This window comes from Bison bison, unplaced genomic scaffold (genome assembly GCF_000754665.1).
Source record: "Bison bison bison isolate TAMUID 2011002044 unplaced genomic scaffold, Bison_UMD1.0 scf7180017864487, whole genome shotgun sequence".
Lineage (NCBI taxonomy): Eukaryota > Metazoa > Chordata > Mammalia > Artiodactyla > Bovidae > Bison > Bison bison.
The window spans coordinates 6,491,556-6,512,300 of record NW_011495047.1 but is presented as its reverse complement, the minus strand read 5'-3'; the positions used below and the strand labels follow the sequence as shown (position 1 = coordinate 6,512,300).

General features: G+C 37.2%; 1 protein-coding gene across 2 annotated transcripts in view; it reads right to left on the bottom strand.

The window, feature by feature from the left end:
* SUPT3H (suppressor of Ty 3 homolog (S. cerevisiae)) overlaps window positions 1–20,745 on the bottom strand; it is a 389,319-nt gene that overhangs the window by 112,295 nt on the left and 256,279 nt on the right. For both annotated transcript variants that reach the window (XM_010863087.1, XM_010863085.1), the window contains exon 5: window positions 18,961–19,100. In XM_010863087.1, coding sequence (XP_010861389.1) covers window positions 18,961–19,100 — 140 coding nt within the window. The remainder of the gene's footprint in view (window positions 1–18,960; window positions 19,101–20,745) is intronic.

Genomic DNA, 20,745 nt, shown 5'->3' with positions numbered 1-20,745 from the left:
AGAACCTGGAAAGCACTGGGCTCTCCCACGCTGCCTGCCCTTCACGGGACGAGCACTGTGCCTCCACCCTATGGTTTCAAAACAGGGGCCACACCACGCCTGAGACTCACAGGATGGCCACCATACTAAAGGAACAACTCACCCCACACATCAGTCAGTGACCTTTCAAAAATGTATTCATGTGCCGTTTCTATCTAACTCCTCTTTAGTTCTGACATCACTGTGAGGTATTGCGTGCTAAGACGCTTCATTCACGTCCGACTCTTTGTGACCCTATGGACAGTAGCCCAGCAGGCTCCTCTGTTCAAGGGATTCTCCAGGCAAGAATACTGGAGTGGATTACCATGCCCTCCTCCAGGGATCTTCCTGACCCAGAAATCAAACCCAAGTCTCCTGTGTCTCCCGGATTAGCAGGCAGGTCCTTTACCACTAGCACTCTGTTGGAAAAACGGCAGGCTTACTTGTAGAGCACAGACAACACAGAGCTCCCAAAGCAAGGGCGAGAACAAATGCTGCCCCTTTCAATCCTTCTGAACGAAAACTCCAGGACCTACCCTTGCCCCTCATCACTACTCCCTACTGCAAAGCTCCACCATTGCTGCCGGAAACGTTGAAAAGTAGCAGAGAAAACTGGCTCAGTGGTGGATCAGAATAACCAGTTCAGTTTCTGCTTCCTACAATTTATGCTGATGCTTTCAATCTCTTAGTTTATAATTTAAAAATTGGCACTTCATATAGTAAACCTTAAGTACTCTAGCTAAGAAGGTATTCTAATAAAATGGTTAAAATTTTCATTTAGTAATTTTCATCTGAAGGAAAACAGTGCTGTAAAAAACTGTGACAAATAGGGGTGTAAAAAACCATGTACAACAATAAATTTGAATCACACATGCTTTAAAAAAATCCAAAAGAAGAAACTATGAAAAGATGAATAATGAAGTCTATTAGGCACCAGTGAAGAAACAAAGTCATCAGTCTAGGAAAAATTCTCAAGGGACTATGTGACAGAAGAAAAAATAGGCTTTTACAACTGGACGCCATCTGAGTTAAGATTAGAAACAAGACAAACCAAATTAAATTGTTTATTTCCCTAAAGAGAATGCTCTTAACCATTTTCAAGCTGACGTTTCTTTTCTCATAATTGGCTGAGCTGTTTTCGTGAGTCAGAAATGAGCAAGTTCATCAACAGAAATCTGCCACAAAGACTGATGTAGCTGCAAGCATGAGTTAACCCCAAACAAAAAGAAGAAAAGGATTTCCTGACTATGCCAAGATTTAATCACTGAAGAAACCCAGAAACAGACTTGACCAAATATGACTCTGATGAGAATACAAGAGCAATCCTGGCTATCCCAACTGCTTTGGTTTCAAACGTGATAAATGAAAAATTCTTAAATTATTAACAGGAAAAAGCAGAAATATCTACACATTCAAAAAATTAATGTCTATTTTTACTCCTACCTTAAAAACTCTTACCTAATAAAAAAAAACTAAACAAAAACAGAAATCACCTTTAAAATAACTGCAGGTTCAAAATCTTGGAAAGATAGAGTCCCGTAGGGTCTTATCTTCTGAAGAAGCCTTGGATGTACTTAAATTAGTATTTCAAGCAGCCTGAAAACTATGATAGCCTCTTGGGCTTCAAAGAATGCAGAACAGCAAAACCCCTAGAATCATAAATGTAAAACCTATAATTATGGTTATTTAACAAAATGGTTTCTATTAAGATATTTGATGATGAAATTCCCATACTCAGATGTCGGTGCCCAAATTTTAATCAGCCTTTACTCATGAGTAAATGTATCGTAACTGTTATTTGATTAAATGTCAGTGGCCATTAGGCTGGGTTTTTCAGAAAGAAGGCTTAAAGAAGGCATGTCACAGAGGGTGTGGAAGGGATTACAAAGGAAGGAAGAAAGAAGAATTGTTTTGGTAACTGGTCATGTTCAGCAGTACTTTACCTTATGTGAAGTAACCACAAAGACTTTAAGAAGCAAAGACAACCTTGGCAGCAAGAAGAATGGGAAGACCGGAGGTGGTAAAACGGTGATGTCAAGTAAGGAAGACTCAGCACAGAAGAGCAGCATTTTTGAGTTTTATGTGTACTGCTTTACTTGTTGATTCTCTTGAGAACTGTCTGGGGTCAGAAGGTCAGCTATTATTACCATCTCCATTTGACCGATGAAGACACTGATGTCACTGAACTTCTGTGGCTTCAAAAAAAACAACAACCAACTAACTTCATATTTTGAAATCATTTTAATTTACAGAAAACTTACAAAAACAGGACAGAAAATTTCTGTGTACTTTTACCCCAGCCTCACCAGCCCAAAGACTCCTTGTCCCTTCTGACCTCAGAAGCCAAGTGGGGTTAGGGTGCGTTCACTACTTGGATGAGAGTATTGTGGCTTTTCCTTAAGGTAAGGCATACTGCTAGGGAGTTAAGACTCCTTCTTTAAACCAGGACTTTTTCCACTATGATACTGATTGCTAGAACAAAACTTGTCCCTCAAACATTTTCTGTCCAAATATAGATAGAATTCTCCAAGTAAATTTTACCCAAGTAACATCACCCAAAGAATTCAACTGGACATTAGTGCTGCTCAAACTTGAGCTATGTGTAGCTCTGAGAAGACTTAGAAAAGCATTCTAATGTGAGCAAGACATTTAACAAGATACAAGTGGACAAATATTATGGAATTGTCTCATATAGTCCCTTCTGAAGATACATGCTACATCTTTAGAGTCATTCTAGTGGGTGAGAGCAGTCACTGTCAGAAAACAGCCCAATAATTTGATCTTTCATATATGCTGTAAACTCTTTGACTGCTTCTGTCTCTGGTCACTATGAAAGGAAGACTGTGCCTAAACTATATTCCATTTGCATGCATATGCACAGGAATTTAGCCTTATTGTACATTTTTATAAAGATTTTGTCAAAGACAGATACTGTTTTTTAGACACACATGTGCTGGGCACTGAACTAGGTACTTTACATGTGTTTTCACAAATCCTCCTCAACAGTTCTAAGATGTGGCTTCAGTTAAGGAATCTGAGAGTCAGAAACATTAAGCAACTCATCTAGGATACTAACAAAGATACCTGGGACAAGATAAGGCATGGAACCGTGACTTGAGTGCCAAGGTCTGTCTGACCTCAGAGCTGATGCTCTGGTCATAATACCATGCAGTATGAAGAGAACCTCAGAAGGAAGACAGGCGTGCTGCAAACAGCTTGGTAAAAGATTTTTAAAACATTGTCATTCTGTGATAAAGGCTTTTCACTTGTTGGTGATGACTGACATCACTGATTCGGAAAATGATGCCAAGGAAACAAACACATTGATAAGCACTTTGAGAATATACTGTGTGTGTGTGTGTTTAGTTTGTAGGTTTTAAGTGAGAAACACACTACAGTGACCTAAGCATGTTCTCATCTGTCTTGGAAGGTCAACCCTCTTCCAAAGAGTAAGAAGCAACAAGAAAGCTCAGGGTGAAGGTGAGGAGGGGAGAACAGAATTTAATTAGCTGGTCAGAGAAGTCCAATAACCCTGATGGTTACTGGGGCAACAAGTTTCATAACCAGATTGCTCAAATGTTAGAGGTGAATTAAAAACACAACCAACAACACACAATGTGGAAATGAATGATGACAATCCACACAATGAAAATATGACCTTAACAAAATAATATTAAGGTTCTTCACAGGACAAAAGTAGTCCTCTAGAGTTGTTTATATTGTTGCTTTCTTGGTACATTTACAATATGATGAAATAATCTGATTTGTATACAATTTTTTTCTTTTAATTTTATTGAAGTGTATGGCCAATTTACAATGTTGATTTCTTCTGTACAGCAAAGTGACACAGTTTAAAAACAAGTATATACACGCATACATTCTCTTCCATTATACTGTGTCACAGGATATTGAATACAGTTCCCTACGCTGTATGGTCGGAGAAGGCAATGGCACCCCACTCCAGTACTCTTGCCTGGAAAATCCCACGGATGGAGGAGCCTGGTGGGCTGTAGTCCATGGGGTTGCTAAGAGTCAGACACGACTGAGCGACTTCACCTTCACTTTTCACTTTCATGCATTGGAGAAAGAAACGGCAACCCACTCCAGTGTTCTTGCCTGGAGAATCCCAGGGACGGGGGAGCCTGGTGGGCTGCTGTCTCTGGGGTCGCACAGAGTCGGACACGACTGAAGCGACTTACCAGCACGCTGTATGGTTGGACCTTGTTGTTCATAAATTTTTATGGGGGCTTCCCTGGTGGCTCAGTGGTAAAAAATCCGTCTGCCAATGCAGGAGATGTGGGTTCAATCCATGGGTCGGGAAGATACTCTGGAGAAGGATGTGGCAACCCTCTCCAGGATTCTTGGCTGGGAAATCCCATGGATAGAGAAGTCTGGCAGGCTACAATGAGGCTGCAAACCAGTCAGACACGACTGAGTGACTAAAGAACAACAATACCAATTTCTAAGTAACACTCCTATTGTACCACCTCAGGTATCCTGTAAATGTAGTTAAATGAAGTGTGCCTTTGCATAACCTCTTTTGCATAATGTTCTTTAGAGGACGTAGAAAAACACACAACCCAGATGGTACTTATTTTCTATAGCACAGTATTTTAATTTAAGTAGCAGGATGGATATTTTGATTAACAAACAAAAAATCTAAAATCAAATCTTTTCCCATATTTTCCTCTGGAATTTCAGCAGCAGGAAACATAGTACTAAATGCTGAATGACTTCTTCGATCTTTTGATGTTGGTAAGTTTTGATAAACAAAACTTTTAATTAACATGAGACTTATGCTGAAACACTTGTCATGGTATTAAAGTATTAACATTCGTTGCATGGCTATGACAGTTCTTTGAAAATCACAGGCCGCATGACAGAATATTCCTTCAATATGAAAAACAGATTTAATCACTTTCTAGATATCCTCAATTTTATCAAAGTCTCATTCACAGGTACTACTAAGTGTTTTATAATATAATACAATTACAAATTATAGATGTTTAAACAAGATAGAAATTTATTTTTCCTCACATAAGTGAATTCTGGAGACAAGTAATTCAGGCTTAACATAACTGCTTGCTGATGCTGTGAGAGCCCCAGTTACTTCCAACATTGGCTCTGACATTTTCAAGCTGTAGCTTTTTATTTTTTTCCACGCTTTAAAAGTTATTTATTTATGTATTTATGCATTCAGTCATTTGTACATTCATTTCTTGCCACCTCATCCCTGCTTCACTGAGATATAATTGATGTATAAAATTGTGCAGGCTTTAGCTTTATCTTCATGATACGGAATAAGCCCTGAAGCTCCAGATAATCACATCTGGATCAAGTAATCTAACATAGGAAGATAAGAGGTATACCCCTATAGCCCTTCTATTCAAGAAAACCAAGAGAAGTCCAAATAGAAATTTATGCTTACATTTCACTTGCCACAGCCCAATGGTACGACCCAACCTAGCTGCAAAGTAAGAAGAGGGGTGTGGTACTCTGTATGCCAACAGCTACAAACCAGGTCCATAGAGGAGGATGGAGAGCAGGGATACGGCATGGTGAGCAGCTGTCTCCATTGTGCTGGTGTATATAGTTATTACACATTTATGTGATCTATTATATGATTTCTAGACCTGCTTTTTAGCAGTCATAGTGGCCATGAATGAGCTTAAGAGTCAGTATTCTCTCTCATCACAATACTCCCCAACATTTTTTTGTAAATGCAATTTATATTTTTTTAACTTCAGGGAATGCTTTCGAGGATAAGGACAGGACAACACGGAGTCAAACAAATAACTAATAATATTATCCTAACTCCAAAAAGACTGAGATACTCCAGTCTAAAAAGAAATAGATTTACTTGCATTTATCTACTTGCACATGACAGATAGCATAAAACAACGCAAATGAAGGTGAATGACTTAACAAGGGGCTTGACAAATGATTCACTACAACGGGTGCTTCTTCAATACTTACCATTTTTAATCTACACATTCTACATAAATGTTGACTGGCAAGATAAGGACATTGTTTTTTTACCTGTCCTGTTCTAACAATTTACTGGAATCTTAGCTACAGCCAGTGAAAAGCCATCCATCTCAAACTTCATCAATGAGAGAAAAGACAACTGAAGCAGACTTGGGTGTGCGATGCAGATGGCTGAAGTGACCTTGAGAACAGTGAAACTTGAAAGTAATAAAGAGTATCTTGAGATGGATATAAGCAAATGTAGGATGGATTTTAATGAAGACATGGACCATGGTAACTGAAAAATACTGCTTCGCATCTTAAACGAAAAACTTAAAATTGAAAAAAAATAGTGCATACTTCTTAGGAAGTTCTCCATTTATGCACTGTTTTATTTTGATGATAAAGATATAAACAGAAAGCAAATAAGATGACATTCGAGGAGATGTATTTGAAAAGGAATGGATAGGGTATATTATAGGGTTAATACAATTCCAATCTAATCTCTATATCCTCTAAATCAGTAATTCTGAGTGGTAACAGCTTTTAATCATAATCTAAAGCTCTGATATATCTTCTTATACGACCTGAGATACATTCTATTCCATCGGAAAAATACTGGAGCGGCCATAGAAGAGAATGCTGACCCATGAATCAGAAGACCTGTATTTCAGTTCTTGTTTTGTCTCGAACACAAAATGGGAATCTCCAGGTTAAGCTGCTTCATCTCACTGTGACTGAGTTCTGTCTCCTCTGTATTGTGCTGATGTTCTGTGATTCTATGTGTATCCTGTACTTTGGTGAAGTCCTGAAATCTTTAGAAATACTTCAGAGCTATAGATTCTAAGATTCAAGAGATCAGACAACTTGTGCAAGTCCAGACTAGAAAATAGCCTCAGTGTATTTGCAGTGATTCTTATATAGAAGAAATATCACTGGAAGAAGCCACGAGGTTCCTAACTCCTGGGAAATAGCCAGGCATTTCAAAATGGAAAACGTGTGTGAATCACTTCTCCTGCAGCACTGATATAGCTATTTACTGCATCAAATTTTGCTATGCCTCCCCTGACTCAAACAGAGGGGCTTAGGAAGTCAGCAGGTCTCGTGATATGGATAGTTGAAGACAGACTGTGGCATTCATAATGATCTGCACTTTCATTATAGATGGAGAAAAGAAAAAGAATTCAAGGTACATTTTTTCAGGGAAGTTAAAGGTTAGGAAGATCACTACCACTATGGCTTCAAATACCTCCCCCTCAAGATGCTCCTTACTGTAGTGAATCAGGTCTAATACAAGAAACCTAACTTATATGCAGAGTACATCATGAGAAACGCTGGACTGGAAGAAGCACAAGCTGGAATCAAGATTGCTGGGAGAAATATCAATAACCTCAGATACGCACATGACACCACCCTTATGACAGAATGTGAAGAGGAACTAAAAAGCCTCTTAATGAAACTGAAAGAGGAGAGTGAAAAGTTGGCTTAAAGCTCAACATTCAGAAAACGAAGATCATGGCATCTGGTCCCATCACTTCATGGGAAATAGATGGGGAAACAGTGGAAACAGTGTCAGACTTTATTTTTTTGGGCTCCAAAATTACTGCAGATGGTGACTGCAGCCATGAAATTAAAGACGCTTACTCCTTGGAAGGAAAGTTATGACCAACCTAGATAGCATACTCAAAAGCAGAGATATTACTTTGCCAACAAAGGTCCATCTAGTCAAGGCTATGGTTTTTCCTGTGGTCATGGTATGGATGTGAGAGTTGGACTGTGAAAAAGGCTGAGCACCGAAGAATTGATGCTTTTGAACTGTGGTGTTGGAGAAGACTCTTGAGAGTCCCTTGGACTGCAAGGAGATCCAACCAGTCCATTCTGAAGGAGATCAGCCCTGGGATTTCTTTGGAAGGAATGATGCTAAAGCTGAAACTCCAGTACTTTGGCCACCTCATGCGAAGAGTTGACTCACTGGAAAAGACTCTGATGCTGGGAAGGATTGGGGGCAGGAGGAGAAGGGGACGACATAGGATGAGATGGCTGGATGGCATCATTGACTCGATGGACATGAGTCTGGGTGAAATTCGGGAGCTGGTGATGGACAGGGAGCCCTGGCGTGCTGTGATTCATGGGATTGCAAAGAGTCGGACACGACTGAGCGACTGAACTGAACTGAAGGTGTACTCATGAAATTTGCAAAAAGTACAAACCGCTATGCAATTCATGTGGAATTCATATGCCTGTAAATTAAAGAATAAGTAAGTACATAGTGAAAGCTATTAGTTCTTTTAAGAAAAGTATGTCTAAAAGACTATAATATTCAAAGATATATATATGTTCTTTGAAAATAAGAACCACATTTTCAAATGGATGTCTGATCACATAAACATAGATGAGCATAAAGGGAAACCCCGTGATCGAATAAATTAGTGTAGTGTGATACTTTTTCCTTGTACTAGTCTATACAGCGTCGCTTGTTAAACTGGACACTCTATGAGAAAGGTCATTGATAATTTGATTATAAGGAAATAACAGTGAGGCTTCAAAAACGTAGGCAAATGCAATGGACACGTTTTAAACTTCCTTTAAGAAAGTTAATGTCTACTTCCCAACACTAACAAAGGCAGTAGATACCTTCTGTAGACAGGGAATGTGAATATACCTTTGCATATTCCTTAAGAGAAGCATATCCTTTACCATTAACTGAAGAAAGAATAAAATCCCTAACAAGTCCCTATTAAAAAGAAGTCAGATTTGGTATGTCTGTGACAGTTTAAAGACCATATTATGTGGGAAAACAAAATCAACATTTAACCTGGCCAGTGAAAATGGTTTTGGAGTTTCAACATTTGGCAGACAGGTGGAATTAAATTCAAGTCAAGTATTCAGAGAAACTAATATAGTATTTAAATATTTGCTTAAGTAATATAGTATTTAAAATAACATATTTGAAGAAATGTTTTTGTTGAAACGTTTTACAGTTTTAAGTGAGGATATTTTTAAGAGAAAAGGCTTGACTGAAGAATATTTTACTTTCTTTGTCATTCTGGGAAGTTAAGTGGGATTTTTATATTTACTCTTTTATTAGCCATGTTCTTTTAAGTCTAAGATAACTGGAGAGTATCCCTTGTAGCTTTTAGAAGGAAATTATATTTAGATTAAGATTATATAATCATTTTTGAAGGAAGACACCGAGAGTCTCAAAGTTGGATCTAGCGGATGCGTGTGCAGGCTAGAAATGACGAGTGGACGAGTGGAGGGCTGCCTGGAGGCAGTGAGCGTCCAGGGCACTGGCTGCCTCCATTGCTGCCAGCTTGCCCTACAAGCCTGCACAGCAGAGTGGTTACTGTGTGGCTCTGTCTTCCGCCATGTGGCCAGGCCCCTGCCTGGACACCCAAAAAGAACCAGATCAATCAGAGGCCATGTACTAAGATTTGAGATTCTTATCCCAGAGGGTTGGGTCTGCCTCTCTCCAGGTGAAGAAGCTAACTTGGGAGCACCTGCTGGCAGAGCGTTACCCAGGTGGTAAGAAATGTTAATCAACTTGAAAAGTAAAATGAAGCCTATGCAGAGAGAGAAGCAGGAGGTCAGAAACTATGAACAGAACGCTGATTTCGTTGGTGTCTGCTTTAAGCTCCCGAGGCCCAGCTGTATTTCCGTTGTTGGGTTGCTTAGAAGATACAGATCCTCTCATGATAAAATTTGTCTGTATGCAGAGCTCAACATTTTTTTAAGCAACATATCAAATGGGTTATAAGTGAATTTATAAATTTAGCTTGTCATTGCTTGCCTCTGAATGAATCCATGATGTCTATACACTCTGTACACCAATTACAGAAAGAAGAGTGGCAACTCTTATTGACGTGTAACTCCCAGGATAACTTTGTATTGTCATCCTGAAAAAAAGTGATCTCTTTGCTGTATGTAACCAACACTTCTTTTATTTAATAGCACAGTAAATTAATATACATCTTTAATTTACCATCAGAACATTGCCAGTAGCTTGGACATAAATTATGTAAAGTCTTAAATTAATTATGAAGTCCTTTACTCAGTAGGGAATATGATCATCCTAAATAATCTTATAAAAAAATCAGGTGGAGGTGCCAAAATTTTTTACTGGCCTCTAATACCAGCAGTTTTATTACCAGAGAAAACAAGCTGGATAAAACAGTTTCTAGAGATGATAAGCAGTTCTATTGCACTGAAAATTCGTGAACACGTAAAACTTAACTTTTAAAACTAAAATACAAAATCCTCCAACTTAAATCCTAAAAGTGTGTTCTGAATTCAGGCTGCACCTTCTCATAGAAATATTGTCTTAAATGGTGGGTAGGTTCTTAAGTAATCTTACAAAAGCCTCTTTAACCCATATGTATCTGGACTGTATCCAGTTTATGGAAGGATCAGAAGAGGCATAATTAATTAAGAGAATTTGGTCCTTGTCCAGAATTATGCAAAATTATAAAAACACAAAGCTGACGTCTTATTTTATTTCTGAAATATCAACCTCCTAGAATCTCTCTAGAATCTTCTTTCCCAAAGACACAGAACACAGCACGTCACGTACTGTCCTCTACCCTTAAATTTCTCTGAAATTCAAACTGCTTTACCTTTACCCCTTGCTGACCAGAAGTCTTTAAAGAAAGTCCCTTTCAGCAGATGATTAAGAGGTAAGCAATGTCATTCACATCCATATGTAAATAAGCAAGTGTCCTTGGCCCTGCAAGTATTTTTAAGCATTTTGAAAGAAGAAACAGTGATCTCTCATATCAACCACGGTTTTGAAAATCATGGATTTAAGATAACAAAGGTTCACATTTGTAACACAAATATGATAAATCTCTTATCTTTTTAAATGTGTGATTTTTTTCAGCCATTACCTGAAATAGCCAAAGAAAAGCAAAAGTAAAGCAAATAACCTTCTTTGCCTTGATGCTCGGGAGGCGAGTAACTATATACAACTCAAGGAACTGCTTTCAGATCAATTTTTCCAAGTTGGAAGAAATATGACACTTTTCTGCTATTTTTCTTTTCCAGAATAGTGCTTGCACCCATGAGTTTTCCTTCCTAGCATTTTTGCCTTTTAACTGTGATCTTCAGCAAGTGCTTTAGGGTCCTCATTTGCAAACAGAGGATAATAACAGAACTGACTCCAAGGGTAGACATGAGCTGATGTCTGTGTCAGGTTTAGAACAGTGTTTTGTGTGTACTAAGTCTACACAGGATTCTTTAGTTATTACTACTATACTATTTCTCTGGTATATTACATGTTTTGTCAAGGAAACAACTGTATTGTGAATACCATATCCCCACGATCTAGTACAGGAGCTGGCACAGACACACACAAATAAAATTAAAAAATACTACTTCACTTTTATGGGTCATAAACTGAGACGTACAGATTTATGATTCCTCAGAATTTAAAAATAACCACTGAAAGAATTACGTATAAGTTAACTCTGAAATTACAAATAAAAAAGAATTAATGAAAACAGGTGAGGAAGAATAAAAAAAGATAAAAATGCATGTGCTACGGAAATAAGGGTAATGTCATCAATTGAAAGAAATTAAAGGAAAAAACATTAATATACTGTTAAAGACAATTATACCCAAACTAATTGGTTCAGAAAGACTAACAGTAAAGACAGGCAAAGTTGTAACAAACTTAGGTATTCACTGGAACAAGAGACCCAGACCTGGGCCTGATGAAGGCTCTATCGACAAGACGTGACAGAGCAAAGACGGAGATGCGAGATTTCCATGCCGCAAGAAATTCAACAGTAACTAAAAGGCATCTACAAATTCAAACTGTTTTCTAAGTGGAAATCAGCCAATAACTAACAGAACTGTCCAGAGAAGTATTTAATGGATCAGAGAAGTGAACAAGTATGTTATTATTTGAAGATGCTAAATTGTAAAATCTTATAATAGCAAATACACAAGAAGTGCATAACATTTATTGCCGAATGTTCTGAACTGACAACTAGAGGCAATGAACCAGTGGTCACAGATGCTATTGGTCCATTTGAAAAAAAATCTGGTCATTAACATTAGAACTGATGCTTAGTATCAGCCTGTAGACATATCTGAACACTGCGGGTAAACATTGAAGCAGTGTGGTTAGGAGAACTTCTACAGCTAGAACTGTGGAAAAGCCACCACTCTAATTTAAACAGGAAATTTTTCAAACAATGAAAATTATTTGCAACTGGAAGGCACCTTAAAAGGTGTGTTGAAGAATTCCTGGTATAAAACCTTCATAAAGGTATATATAGCTTTTTTTGTAATCCTATGTGAATGAGAAGAAAAGACTAATTTTATATACCTGGAAACTGCATTCTTTAAGCAGAAGAGAAAAAAATTCAGGTTGTCCAAAGGATAGATTAATAGTATTTGCGTGTATCACCTATTACTTCCCCTTATGTGGACAAACAGTTAATGAAAGTTTATAATGTTCAAGGCACTGTGCTGGGTACAGACGATATGAAAGTACAGTATGTCCATGCTCTCAAAGACCTTATTTAGTAAGTCAAACTAAGCAAAAAACATCTAGTTATAATCTTTCACATACTAAAATATCAGAACTGAGATGCGGCCAGATGGAGAAAGATTAACGGAAGGGAAGAAAAGACAAATGCCTATTTAGGGAACTGCAAGTTCAAGGGACTCCTTAAATAGTGTGGGGTGGTGATGGCGGTGTGTGTGTGTGTGTGTGTGTGTGTGTGTGTGTACATGTGTGTTTCGGGAAGTAATATGGGTAAAGAGGGGGAGCAGGAATGATGGGAGATGAAAAAGTTTGTTGGGGCCAGATTATAAAAGATGCATGAATAATGTGCTAGGGAGTTAAGACTTCTACAGAAAATGGAGAGTCAGGAAGAGCAGAAGCCTGGCAAGGATCTGATCTGCCCTTTGAACCAATCCTTAATAAACAGGAGAGTTCCCAACAGCCATCCACATGCAACAGATTACATTGATCACTAAATGTTTACAGCTTACTCCAAAATTCCTATTCTAAATGAGGAATACAATGATCTAAGAATAAGTCTAATTGCATTAAACAGCTTGATTTGCATGATTTACCATAAGGTGGTGGCAACAATAAGAACTGATCTTAAGGCAGCTCCTTAGCAAGGATGCAAATAAAGGAACAGAAGGAAATTACCTAACCACACAATCAATGATAGGCTAATTCCACTCAATAAATGATGGCATTGAGAAGACAAAACTCTTTCCACAGAATACATTTATTTTCATATTTAGAAGGACTGACTTGTTGAGATTAAACCAGTAAAGATAAATAAAAGCCAGGCTACGTAACAACAATCTGCCCACCTACTGTGGGGAATTCGGGTGAAGGAGAAAGAATAGGGAAACATAATCTACAAAATATTCAGGACAAAAATATTTTGGTTATTACACCAGCCACAATTTGAGAACTATAAACATTAAATGTAAATTAGTGGTAAGTCCTGTGGTGTTCTTAAACTCGATGATATTTTAAAACTCTTCTCTGCCAAGGTGTTTTATAAACAAGCTAGCGGACTGATCTCTAAGGAAACCCTTGAAATGTATCTTTTAAAAGTAAAGGATTTCATTTTCAAAAGGTTATGGTGAAATTATTTGAGAAAGAAAATACTGATTGATTCTATTAAAAACTTAATTGGACAGAGTCATCAGATGTGTTAGAGGAAAATCCGCTTAACAAGACTGAACAGTGTGGTGCAGCAAAGCCAGGGAGATACGGATGGTCAGTGTGCATCACTGGTGTGCATCTTTCCCCCTGGCAAATGATGCTCTGCTTTACTGAAGCTGACACTTCTGGTGAGGAAGGTGGAAGTGGATGGCAATCACTGTTTCTATATTTTACTACCAAGGCCAGATTTAAAATACATACGCTGTCTCCGAAACGAAAGATACCAATGGACGTCGGATTGCAAGTCCTGATTTGGGTTAAGGGAAATATGACTACTATGAATATTGCTTCAGTGCTGTCACCGTGTATCTTGCTCCTTAATAGACTAGGCAGGGAAGAGAATTTTTTTTTTTTTTTTCAATTTCACCCAGACATTAAATAGTAAAAAATCTTCAACGACTCTGAAGTTAGAAGATGATACTTGGAATGTGATACTAAGTTTTTTTTATCATAGAGACGGTAGTTGTTTATTTGATTTTGCTCTAAAATTTTTCTACAGCAAAGTATAATCCAAGAGATTAAGCATCTTAAATGCGAGAGAATGATCAAAACACTGCTACCATCACCCGATCACTTCTGGTTTCACACCTGGTACATGGAGCACTCTGAGGAAAACAGAAGTCTGACTTTACCCTCAGTTCACAGCTCATAGTTCACATGGATAAGAAAGCCTGAAAGAATTCCTTGAGGAACATCTGTCAAATATGATGTATTAACTTACAGGATGATAAGGACGTGGGTAAGAGTTAGGGAATATTCTATTGTTATAAGATTTGTAACTCACTCTTCATGTCATTGATTGAAATGTGTCTTCTCCAGATGTTTTACTGCAATGAATACACAGGTCTCTACCATTCCATAATCAGTGTTAGTCCCTCAGTTGTGTCCAACTCTTTGTGACCCTGTGGACTATAGCCACAAGGCTCTTCTGTCCCTGGGATTCTCCAGGCAAGGATATTGGAGTGGGTTGCTGTCTCCTTCTCCAGGGGATCTTCCCGACCCAGGGATCAAGCCCAGGTCCTGCATTGCAGGAATATTCTTTACTGTCTGAGCCACGAGGGAAGCCCAATAATCAGAGGTGGGGATAAAAAGTAGTTTGACAGAGCTGGAAATCAGTTTCAGAGTTATATATCATATCAACCTTTGGGTTCTCCTGAAGTCAAGTAACACTCCCTGGTCTGCAGTTTCTAGGCCAGAAAAATATACACTAAGTTACATTAATTCTTCTCTGTGCCAGCTAGAATTACCAAAGATTTTGGGGGTATTTCTATTAGCATTCCCCGAAGAACAATTTCACAGAGTACTTTTAAATTGAACAAAAGTTACCTTGAAAAGAATAAAAAAGACACGGTGATGTGTTCTTTTGATGAATCTCTTTCAGAAACGAATCCTGACTATCACACTATTTTATGTTTTAAAATGGACCCTAGTTCTTTTATTCTGTTTTGTGTCCTCTTCAACAAACCACACTGAAGCTAGTTCTATAAACCACTCTGAAGTTAATCATAAAATATTTCTTGAAGAAGACATGCAGTTTACTTCAGAATAAACAAAATCTCAAATAAAATAACAAGTGAAATAGAATATACATGTCTTCATCACACAACCAATAATCTACTAAGAAGGTTCAAAATTCAAGACAAATATTAGTCATAAAAATGGCAACCATTTATTGAGCCTGTATTCCCCTACCAGTGTACTCGGCTAGCTTTTGATTTGCCAGTTATTACTAAAGGCCTGTGAGGGCAGAAACCATACTTTGTCTTTTTTATAGTTGTAACTTCAGGACCTAGTACAGTGACTGATTTACAAAAGAAGCTCAGACAAATGCTGAATGAATTAAAGAGTGGAAGGACAGATGGATGGATGGTTTGCTTGAATCCAAAGAAAATGATTTCCACTCGTTCTAACACGCTGTCTCTACGGGAAAAAATCCCAGAGATCTGAGCAGAGTCGAGATGATGATGCACTTCCTCTGCCAATTCTTACACATAAGGAGAGGTCCTTTATCCTAAGGACCTTTGTGTCTGCCTTTTCAGCACCTATTCCTTCTTCTTAACGCTGCAGGGACTCACGCTTTTACAGAGGTTAACTGCTTCCTCTTTGGAGATGGAGCATATGACTTAAGCTAAGCCAATCAGAGAATGGTCATCCTATCAGTACAATTCAGATGGCACATGAGGTCTTATTCAACTTTCAGTCAATTTTAAACAATCTTTAAGCTGTCTTAAATTTTATGTATTCCATTCTACTTTCTTTCTAGATTCCAGGATTAGGCCTCTGACTTAAAAACAAACAATAAACAGTCACTGGGGATTTTCAGCACCCTAAGCTGTTTAAAGGCTGCCCTTTGGTGAGCTCTGAACTTTGGTCCCTGTTTATTTTACCTGTTTGAGGATTAGTCAGAAAGTAGAGAATTCACTCAATTTTCTTTTTAGTGTTCCTTATTTACACCTCCTTCACAAACCCTAGCAGCTCATTAGACAGGATATTTTACTTGGTTAATGAGTAGAGCAGCAGGGTCTTAGGTGAGGCTCTTATGTGAGTGACGACAGGTCCTTTGTTAAGAAAATACAAAGCTACCTGCAGGCTTTAGTGACCCTTTCTTGGCCTTGGTTGACAGTCACATTTAGTTGATTAGATCTCAAAAGATTGGGATGTAAGAAACAGGATCAACAGTCAAACACACCTGGTTCTTTCTGGTGGTGGGTAGAGGGGGTCTGAAAGGTGCTTGGAGGGCAGTTGTAAATATTTAGATGTATTATGCTTATCATTTCCCTGCTTCTCTTTCCCAGTCTCTCAAATATACTAAAGCAATTCTGAACATTGTTTAATCTACACTTGATAATTTAAGAGGGATCTTCAGAGGTACATGGATCATAGATCTCTACTATTCATACACCAAAGTGTTGGTGATGGGGAAAGATAAATGGAGTAAGAGTTAGTTAATATGATGATGGACTAGCAAGCAGATATAAAAAATGGACATAAAAATTCAGACTTTTTTATATTTCAAATATATAATATCTAACGAAGCAAATTATGAGTAAAACACAAAGCCAGGCACACACACAAATCAGCTGAAAACAACAGGAAAGAACTCAGTTTTCCATATGCTTCCTCAATGTTTTGAGAAAAAGCTAGGATCCCAAGAGAGCTTTTATGTCTATAAATTTCTTTTTCTCTTCTAAATTACATTTAAATGAAACAAAAAAAGAAAGAAAAAACAATAATAAGCTTTGTTGGTAGGTCTATACCATTTTCATACGTTCGAGGGGAGAAGGGAGTAAACAAAGTTTCTACAACTGTAAGTGATGCTTAGAGGAAAATTCAATCACTGAGTGATGCCAGGACTGATTATTCTACTGCACTTTAAAAGCCAGGGATTGCAGTCTGTGAGTCCAAAGTGGTTTCATATGGACTGCCACAGTTGTGGTTTACGCTTGAAACTATAACCTGTCAAATTAGAAGCAGGCAAGACTATGCTCTTAACGGTTCCACTTTGTACTGTCTACAGTTTTGTCTACAAGTTCAGCGTTTTTTATCCAGTTTAAGTTCTGTTATTTGGATGAACAGAATCTCAAAACTACTCTTTGTTATTTTGGTTAGAGATTTTAGTTATGATTCAAGGCTTAGAGAAGCTGGCAATCTTAACTTTTCTTGTATAGATGAAGCTGACTTTCACTGCAATTCTATCAACTATTGATATTTTATTATCCTGGTCACCACTATGCAATATATAATATAACTATAGGGAAGAGAAATTTAAACCGTATGAGCTCCCAAGCTTTTTCTGCCCTACATTTCCAAATATTTGATTCATTTGAACATCTACCTTACTGACTCATCAGTTTTCCAGGCCCACAGTAGCCTGCTATTATGAGCTTACTGTTACAACATGCTCCATTTCTCTTCTTCTCCTTGATTGTGGAATGCCCTTCTGGGCAATAGGCTTGGTTGACAGAGATTTTCCTGTCAAAATTGAAAGAGCTACTTGTTCAATTTCACTAATGTTTTCTGTAGAGTCCTTCGTTAATAAATTTTTCTTAATGCCCATTTGTATAAGGTAAAAATGTTTAAAAAATAAAGCATAAACAATATTTTCTCTCTGCATAATGCATCATAAGTAAAACCATGCCACTAAACAATCATATCCTGTTTAGGCCATAATGACATCAGAAATATATGTTTATCATCTGCTTTGGACAACTGAGCATGTTTTTGGCCCAAGGCAAAGTTGAACTAAAATCATTTGCAGTTGCCTCAAACCAAGATAACCACACATTTCTAAGGTAATTGATACCTAAGAAGAACACTGCCTTTAGATCACAGCTCATGATCTAAGCATACTAATTCTTGAAAGAAGGCTGTTAAATTTTATAAAGCATGGATGTCTACTGGACTTCCTCCAAAATTTAACATGAAATAATTATATTTTTAGCATGCATAGAGACTATGATAAAGTCAGCACTTAGCACAATCTTTCAGAACTCTGGAATTACCTCTCTTGCCCAATTTAAAGAGAAGGGGAAAAATGGAGTTTAAAAAAAAAAAAAAAACCATGTAAAAGTATTATAAGAATACAAATGATAAGAATAACGCCTTATATTTTGAAAGGCACTCAAATGAAATCAGTCACTACTTTTGTTTTTCCAAAGTACAATATTTAAGGAAACAACTTTATGAATAAATAGCTAGGGTAAATAGAAGGCATACAATTTTTCTTATCCATTGTTAAAACATGCCCAGGGAATCCAAGCGCTTGTCACTGACATTGTTTTACAGCAATATAAAGCATGTAATTGCCCTGGATACTACCTTAGCCGGTGAGGCCAACCATAGCCTGTAACTACAGGCTGAAAAATATAGCTCTTCATACCATAAGTCAACACAAAAGCAGTAAGAATTAGTTTTGCCCAAAAAGATAACTGGACAGTTTGGTACAAAAACTAAGTAAATTATTTAATTATAAACTAGCTTTTATTGAAGAAAATAATATCAGTAGAAGTCAAATCCAGAAGGAAGCTTAGGGAAATCTACCCATATTCAAAGGTGGAAACAAAGAAACGGGGGACTGAAGCTGTCTCCCAAAGTCAGCTATGAAGGCAGAGCTGGACATCCTTCCCAGGACTACCTCACTGCACAGCGCTGCTGCAGACATGTCCACTGATGTGGACAATTCAGACAAACTTTTAAAGGACATAAGAATAGAATACTCCAATATTATACACACTGCAATGGTTCTTCTGTTACTCTAACAAGGGAAGCATGTACTATACCTCCATTCTTTCTTGTTTAACTTCATCAATTTCATCATCTTCAAACATTGCCAAGAGTTCTCCTGTTTGGTCAATAGAGTTGAGAAAGTCTTGAGCGATTTTTTGTCTTTTGTTTACATTATTGCTGCCACTCAATTTGTCTTCATGAAGATAAAGGAAGGAAAAACAAAATATTCTTAAATAGGTTTACATCAGTCCTAACCATTGTTAAGTATGGAATACTGCATGTAAAATTCAAAACTGGAATTCTCTCAAAATAATCTTCAAAAGGAGAACTCTTGTATCCAAAATAAAGCATAATGTCTTACAGAATTGAATCACCTACTTATGTCATGAATAAGATTAAGTGAATAAAACCAAATAATCAATTACTACAGTAAGTATTTATAGACTGATTAAAATTTCTTACCAAAAAAAAAAAAAAAAGGGCTATCAGATTTGGAAAAAGAATCCTGCTAAGGCAAGCCCAATTGAGAAAATAAAAACAAAGACATAAATAAAGGCATTAAGATTGCAACTTGAAATTAAAAGAAAAAATACTAGGTACATTACTATGACAATATATGTAAAATCTATGGGATGAGATTTTACTCTTTTTCTCATAAGATATAAAACTATCACTCTTACTTAAAAGCAAAACAAAACTCTAAGAAAAGTTACTGCAAAAAGTCAGGAAGGAATGTAACATACAATACATAATTAGTACAGTTTATTACACAAAAGTATCAGTGTGACTTAGTAAGAACTGGATTATTTTTTAATGTGACAAATTACATACTCATATACCAAATAAAGACAACCCTAACATTTTAGAGTGAGAATAAAAACTGTCATTCCCTGTTCCAATACAACTTTGCTATCATCCAACTCATTTGTGTTGCTACTGTCAAATATACTACATATCTGTATGCTACAGACTCAACAGTACAATTATATATATTAATACAATTACTAACACAGTTATATTTTCTTTTATATTTACCTACATAATTACATTTATAGATACCCTCTGGGAGGTGTGTGGGTGTGTGTGTGTATGCATGTGGATTTAATTTCTACTTGTTTCTATTAATATAATTTCTATTTCTTAATTGGTATTGTCTATTTTGTGAGACACTGTAACCATACTTTTGTTATATTTACTATGGTTTCTTTAAGTTTTTTGAACGTATTTATCAGTTCAGTTCAGTTCAGTCACTCAGTCATGTCTGACTCTTTGTGACCCCATGGACTGCAGCATGCCAGGCTTCCCTGTCCATCACAAACTCTCAGAGCTTACTCAAACTCATGTCCATTGAGTTGGTGATGCCATCCAACCATCTCATCCTCTGTTGTCCCCTTCTTCTCCTGCCTTCAATCTTTCCCAGCATCAGGGTCTTTTCCAATAAGTCAGTTCTTTGCATCAGGTGGCCAAAGTATTGGAGTTTTTTATACTCCAAAATATTTAATGTATTTATAATAGCTATTTAAAGTTTTCATCTGTGAAGCCCAACATCTGGCCCTCCTCAAAGGTACTTTGTCTTATCTGCTTATTCTTGTCCTTTTTATGGATCATATATATCTGTTTTTTTGCATGTCTAGTATTTTGTTGTTATTGATGAAAATGGATATTTTAGGAAATATACTAGAGCAACTGTAGATAATTCCCTTTCCTTCCTGGGGCTTGTTGTCATCATTCGCTTGTTTTTTTTTGTTTGTTTGTTTGGTTAGTGACTTGGCTGGACTAGTTCAAATAAGTCTCTTTCCCTCTCAGTGTGTAGCCTTCGATGTTGCTCTTCAGACAGC